The sequence below is a fragment of the Sinocyclocheilus rhinocerous genome, unplaced genomic scaffold (assembly GCF_001515625.1).
Source record: "Sinocyclocheilus rhinocerous isolate Xijiao unplaced genomic scaffold, SAMN03320098_v1.1 scaffold938, whole genome shotgun sequence".
Lineage (NCBI taxonomy): Eukaryota > Metazoa > Chordata > Actinopteri > Cypriniformes > Cyprinidae > Sinocyclocheilus > Sinocyclocheilus rhinocerous.
Window position 1 is genome coordinate 1674703 of NW_015665007.1, and position 7254 is coordinate 1681956.

General features: G+C 38.4%; 1 protein-coding gene across 1 annotated transcript in view; it reads right to left on the reverse strand.

Annotated features, from left to right (window-relative positions):
* Nucleotides 1-3085: 3085 nt before the first annotated feature.
* The window catches only part of LOC107730864 (insulin receptor substrate 1-B-like), a 19981-nt gene continuing 15812 nt past the window's right edge, over nucleotides 3086-7254 (reverse strand). The window contains exon 2 of the mRNA XM_016541821.1: nucleotides 3086-3544. Within this exon, the coding sequence (XP_016397307.1) occupies nucleotides 3540-3544 (5 nt within the window). The 3' untranslated portion in view covers nucleotides 3086-3539. The remainder of the gene's footprint in view (nucleotides 3545-7254) is intronic.

A 7254-nucleotide genomic window follows, 5' to 3' on the forward strand; every position in this document is an offset into this window, starting at 1 on the left:
CGGGTGAACTATCCCTTTAATTGCAGTCGCAGCATGTAGACTACTGTCCCTTTAAGACCTGCACGCATAATATACAGGCACCCATCCATTTCTCTTAGGTGTTTACTTACATTTTAGACATAATTAACTGAGTCTATACATAAACTTTGTGTGTTTTGACAGTATTAGCCCAAAACATAACTTAGTTCAGTAATCAGGCACTGTTTGACGGGCTTTTTCGTGCAAGCGCTTTGGGGGTGCTCAGAAAAAACGTAGCCTTTCTCCACATATAGCGCGATCTGAACCCTAAACACGTTTTGTCAAAAAAGCCAGTGTTGTCCACTTTCAAGGCATCTCGAGTTTTGTTTACTTAATCAAAACAACCCAACTGCAGTTTGACTGATATTACTTGGAATGCGCAAAAAAAAAAACGTGATTTCAGAAAATAAAAAATAAAAATGGGAGTTATCGGTTTTTGCAAATGAACTCTTCATATATATATATATATATATGTATGTGTGTGTGTGTGTACGCACACGTAGACAGTAATTTAATCAAATTATATTATAAGGCACTCAAAGCCATATTACATTTTGAATATGATCATGATGGAATAGGTTGCAGACACCAGTCCATTTTTTTTAACAACAGCCTTGTTTACAATATAGCCTCTAGTGTTGCATTCATTGTGTCATAAAGTGCACAGGAAACAACAGGTTCAGAAAAGATAAGCGCTTCTACTTTATTACACATCAAGGTTCCAGAAGATACCATTCTTCTAAATAGGGGGCGGGGAGGGGTTTACACAGCCCTCTCCTTACTGCTGGTCATTTCATTCATTGAAAACAAACATATTTGTTTACATGTGCATACATCCATTCATCTGTATATACACTCATATTGTTTACATGTTTCAATTCATTCACTCATTCATTCAAGAAGACCAATCATCTGCTTGCTTTGAGCATCCATAAAACCAAACAGCCCTTGTCAGTCCAATATCCACCTATCATCGGTTTTATTTATACAATACATTATTAACAAAGAACAAGTTTGGTTGAGATGTTGAAAGTTTGGCTACATAATCGTGGGAAGAGTGATGCCCCACACCCTGCAACACAACCACAGGGTGCTAAATCGACAACTGCAACCTATCGAATGACAGGCAACCTTTAGAACGGCCTATCAGGTTTCAGGAACACCACTGTTGCAGCCAATCAGAGCTCAGGAAAACGCAAGTGTAACAGGTTTCCAAAAGCAATTCCATCCGGAGTTGGTGGGGGAAAAAGGGAAGTCCCTGATGTCCATGTTACATTAATAAGCATCTTTTTAAAAATTAAGGAAACTCTACAGAACTGTACCATTCTCTTAAAAAGGTTGGATTACACATCTTACTAAAAAAGCAAATATTCCCCACAAAAAGATTGAACATAAGAACAGTGGACACATTTGAAAAATATGTCGAGATTCTGAAGGCAAAAAAATTATAATGAAACACCAACCATGAAATGTTAAATACTTTAACTCTTAAAAGAGAACCAACATTTCTATTAATTCAATAATTTACAGATTGTTCATTGTTTGTTTCATTTCAGCAGCAAACATGAGACATTGAGGGTTTTTTTCTTTTTTAAACCTGTTGCTGTGAGCTTACCATTGCCCCAGCAAGAGTTATTTTAAGCAAAAATAAACCTTATGCAATAAAAGATAAAACTGTAATGAAATAAAACAGCCTAAAAAACTTTGACTGGCTTCCAACGTGTAACAGCAGAATGCTCAAAATGCAAAAACAAAACAAAAAAAACAACAACAACAGCACTGCTGCCTGTAAAATTGACTTGCACTACAAGGTTTAGACGTTTAAGTATCACACTGAACTCTTACGGCACATTCTTGTGCGAGTTTTTGTTCAGTTTGACCAACTACTGGTGATACAATCTGATCAGAAACGTTAGTTCAGTCATGGGATTTACACACCCATGAATGTGATTGCTTGAATAAGCTCTTTATTGAGCCCAACCAGGGCTGTAAGGCCTCTATTCATTTGTGACGATAATAATAAAATAAAATAAATGTCCGCCCCTCATCATTCACAAAATCTCTGTATTGTTCATCAGGTAATCAGGTAATAATGAAAAAAAATCGATTTACGGTAACCAAACCTGTGCATATATCATTGAAAACAAAAAATTAAGTGAAAAAAAAAATTGTACCAAAATTATTTTGTTTTTTCTGGATGGGTTCTGTTTGGAAGCCAAAAAATATATATGAGATATACATTAATTATTAAAAAATGTTTATTGATTTTCATGTAAAAAAAAGAGAAGGTTTTAATAATAAAATAAAAATAGAAATAAAATTATTAAAAATAATAATAAAATAAAATGGGGGTGAAGTTCTGTTTGGAGACCAATATAAACACCACGGGATATAATGTGACCAAGTATGAAATGAAACATGGGTTTGACAGACATCACAGTATGTGTTTGGCAGCATGAGGTCAGTCATGGCTCACAGTGCTGAAACACAGTGTGTGTGTGTAAACACTTTCGTAAAACCCTGAGGTGAAAGTCGGGGTGTTTGAGGTTCTCCGTACTGGGTGTATGAAAGTGTCTAATTGAGAGCTGTATCACAATGTGTAATTCCAGATGTAATGGAAATATCTGGCAGTATTGACAGAAACGGGTACAATCAGCACTGTTGGGGACTGTCGTACAAACCCAACACAATATGGCTGCTTCGTAAATAGGGCTGGACAATAATTCAATATCAATATGTATCGCGATATAAATTTTTTCAATACCGGTGATATGATTTTTAAACACATTTCCGATATTTCGATATACATTACCAGTTTCCCATACATTGATTTATTTGTGCCGTTTGACTTCGTTGAATAAACATGAGCACTGCACGTTTCAAAATCATAACACGGCGCGGGTGTTTTATATAAATGTATCTCTGAAGGGAAAGGACTGTCTTCAGAAAAGTTTCGATGGCATTTTCATTTGATCTGATAAAGAAGCGTTCATGAGCGGAGCTGCTTTGATAATATATCGTGATATCAATTTTGGCCATATCGTCCAGCCCTATTCGTAAAGCATTCCTGTACCAAAACAATTGTCGTACATTGGCTACAAGTGAAGTACCATCATTTACATAAATATTATTAATGTAACATTGCTTGAGAGACTACAACTACTACTGCAGTACCATTGGCCTTTACCTCAAACGGTGCCGTTTTACCACGTCTGATGGTAGAAATCGATTTGTACCGAGTCTGTAACAGTTGGACAGTAACGTCTGGTAATGTCTGAAGCACAGTGATAGTCCGCTTGTGAGAGATTTATGGTTAGTGGAATCCAGCATTTGTGAGGTCCGGATATGTGATGTTATGAGGTCTGTTTTGTCCATATGGTTTTGGTAGCGTCCGGGTGATAATATGGTTCTGGAAAATGAGGTTAGTGAGTTTACTGAGGTCCAGTTTTCTGAGGTCCGGCTTGTGGTGAACGGGGAGAGTTTGAGTCTGGACGCTTGAAGATGCAGCGGCTTTATACTCTTCATTCTGGTGGAAAAAAAGGAGAAAGGAATGTTAGTCAGATGATCAAAAGCCACAGACAACACAAAATAAACCCTAAAAGCACTATTTAGAGTAGAAACACACTGTTAATCTGCTTTTTTAGGAACACGCTAGTCTATAGCGCCCTCTAACACACAAAAACAAACAAATCTTCCCTTTCTTCGTTTATTTGAAAACACCACTGTTGTTTTCTTGGATCCTTCCTTCGGCCTGAGGAGTAACTGACCTTGCCAACGGTTGATAAACAAGCATCATTGTTTCCCTGGAAACACTCAACACAGATTTGAACAGCCTGAGAGGAGCCAAAAGCTTTATGACATCATCGCTTGGCACCAACACAGAGACAGAGAGCACAAGACCTGATGCAGACAATCTGCTCTCTTTCTGTTTGCCTCCCTTTATCCATTCACAAGTGTATGTGAGCCTCATCCGAAAGTGGCGCTCCTGACTCCTGCCCTGTTCAATCGCACGTCTAATCCACTCAGACGCACACAAACAACTACGAGCTGTTTTCATTATATAACACTCTCACTGACTGGGATTAAAAGATCAGAATGTAGACAGTCAGCATTAGTGCACACACACCTGTTCCCCATCAATTCTGAAAACAAAGTGACGGCATTAAGACGTCACTCATATGTGCTGTAATTCTGGGCTTATGATTGCTCATGACTTCAGACACGGGGTTTAAAGTCAACATGAAAAGACATGCGCATTTCTAATGTGATGTGAAACTGAATATTTGATTTCTTTGGACACAGTTGTCATGATGTCATACATGAAAGAGAACTAGCCATTACAACACGGAACGACTGACCTGATTTGTTATTTACATTCAAAACAAATACAGCTTCAATTCCTCACTTAACCTCTGAAACCAATCCTGGGATACTTTTCCATTACTTACTTTAATTGCACACAGAAATCATGACAGTAGGCCCTGTGATGGAGCTGAGGAGAAGTAGACCCCAGCACAGAGCTCATGGTTACGATTAGGCACCAGTTTAAATCTACGGGAAGGGCCAGGCCTGAGCTCAGAGCTGAAGAGGCAGCGGCTTGAGACAAACCTCAGCTATAAATACAGCACTGTGCAGCAGCGGAGCAGAGCCGCAGGTCTAATAGTGCAGCGCTGAGAACATGAAAGCCTCCTTACATCTCTGCAGCAACCCCGACGTCAAGCGCTTTTATAGTGCGGCCATTTTTAGGGCCTCCTTCCTCTTTACTTAGAAAACCAGAGAGATGGAGAAAATTGCAGAGGGTGAAATTATAAGCTGCCGGACTGTGCAAACACGTAGCGTGGGAAAAAAAAAAAGGAAGAAGTGAGGGAGCACCACCCAAAAATGCCGCTCCCGGAAGTCACAGCATCCCGGAATGAGCGGGAGGAGCTACTGGTAGAATTCTGAATTTCCAGAATTCAGATTCTAAAACTCTTTACCTGGAATTAGTGCACCACAGCATGCATGATGTGTCAATCACAAAATCGTCTTTATGATGTCAAAAAAGACAAGACTACAGAACTATTTAGCCATTCGTGTTTGAACTTGATTCCAGTGTATGTTGCATCACAATACAGATTAACAAAATTGTCAAAACTGCACATAAAGAACCCCACATGTTATGTCCTATGTTCCAAGACCTGTCCAGGTTGCCCAGTTATATACCTTTTAACAGTCAAATATCTGTCAGACATGTACACAAATGGAAATCACAGAATGCATTGAAATGCAAAAGTAATACCATGACTACTAATATGTTTTATCCAAGATGGTGGACTCTACTCAGTACTGAAACCTAAAATAAAAATAAATAAATAAATAAAACATTTCCACATAATAGAAAATATACTACAATACTGTTCAAAAGTTTGGAGTCAGTACTTTTTTTTTTGATACTTTTAATTCAACAAGGATACATTAAATTGACCAAAAGTAACTGTAAAGACACGTATAATGTTACAAAAGATGTCTATGTCAAATAAATGCTGTTTACCGGAATAAATTGCATTTTAAAATATATTACAACAGAAAAAAGTTATCTTAAATTGTAATAATATTTCACAATATTACTGTTTTTGATCAAATAAATGCAAACTTGGTGAGCAAAAGAGACTTCTTTCAGAACATTAAAAACTTACTGACCCCAAACTTTTGAGTGTATTTCAATAGGCTACTAAATAAAAAAAATTATTAATAAATTACCTGGAAAACACCTTTTAAAAAAGGTAAAGTGTGTAATTTCTCCACCACAAGTGTCACAAAACTGAATTACAAAAATGATGACTGTTTCCAAACAGGTAGTCCCACACCAAAGCTCACACCATTGTTTGAGCTCATGTTATATCCGGCCCAACTGGGCTACTAAAACAGACTGTAACTCCATTTGGTGCTGCTAATGACACAGATATCTCATTCTTCACCTTCAACATCCCCTTACACTTCAAGGTTTTACATGATCAGGACTGTGGGAACCCTGCGGGACTGTGGGAATATTCAGGTCTCTTTACAGCACTGATAATAATATCAACAACTTGACTTTCCCAAAGCTGGGACGTGTGCCTCTTCCATGCCTCCAACATATTGCATGCATCACATGCATGTGTTAAAATAAGCACATGTAATAGAAGCCAGCATTACAGCGTACTGTAACATCACACACACTCTCATAATACTGTAAGCTATAAGCTGTAAGCATACAGCGTCTGCAGAGGTGGGATTTGGAGCTTTACTCTGCAGAGAACCTTATAAGGCCGCGAGTGAGGGGTGGTGCTCATCTACCATCAGCTCAATGAACTAACATCATTCAGCCGTATAGCACACACACACAGGCATACTGTGCCAGGATCCGGGAGAGTGGGGACATTTTTAGCCCGCTGAAACGTCCACACACATCCATCCCCACGCGCTGCGAGGGATACGGTTACAGATGTGTGCCGCAGTGTGTGCTGTGATTCGGCTCGGCTGACGTCAGTACACAGGTCATATTCGCTGAGAGAGAACATCCAACGCTGACACCAACACACACACACAAACACACCACAGGCTCTTGATGAATTCAATCCCAGACTTCTGAAGTGAGAAGTGCTTGCTTAAAGAGATAGTTCACTCAAAAATGCTAATTGTCATCATTTACTCACCCTCATGTCATTCCAAACTCATAAAACTTTAGTTAATCTTTAAACTTAAGCAATTTTTTGTGAAATCTGAGAATGTCCAGGTAACCAAAATGTAAAAGATCCAAAAAGGTTATAAATAGGGATTCACCAATATATCGGCCAATAAACCGTATTGGTCGATAAAAGCAATTAACCGCACTATTGGCAATTGGCTAATTGTTTTAAAAAGCTGAGGATCAGGGTCGATTATATCCTGTTAATCTAAAGGGGGCAGAAAAACAAGTCTGAATGCAACTTTTGTGTGAAGAAGACATTGTGTAGAATATAGGGCTGTCAAAGTTAAAGGGGTCATATGATGTTGCTAAAAATAACATTATTTTGTGTATTTGGTGTAATGAAATGTGTTTATGCAGTTTAAGGTTCAAAAAACACATTTTCCACATACTGTACATTATTGTTTCTCCTCTATGCCCCGCCTTTCTGAAACGCGTCGATTTTTACAAAGCTCATCAGTCTGAAAAAGTGAGGTGTGCTCTGATTGGCCAGCTATCCAGTGCGTTATGATTGGCCGAATACCTCAAGC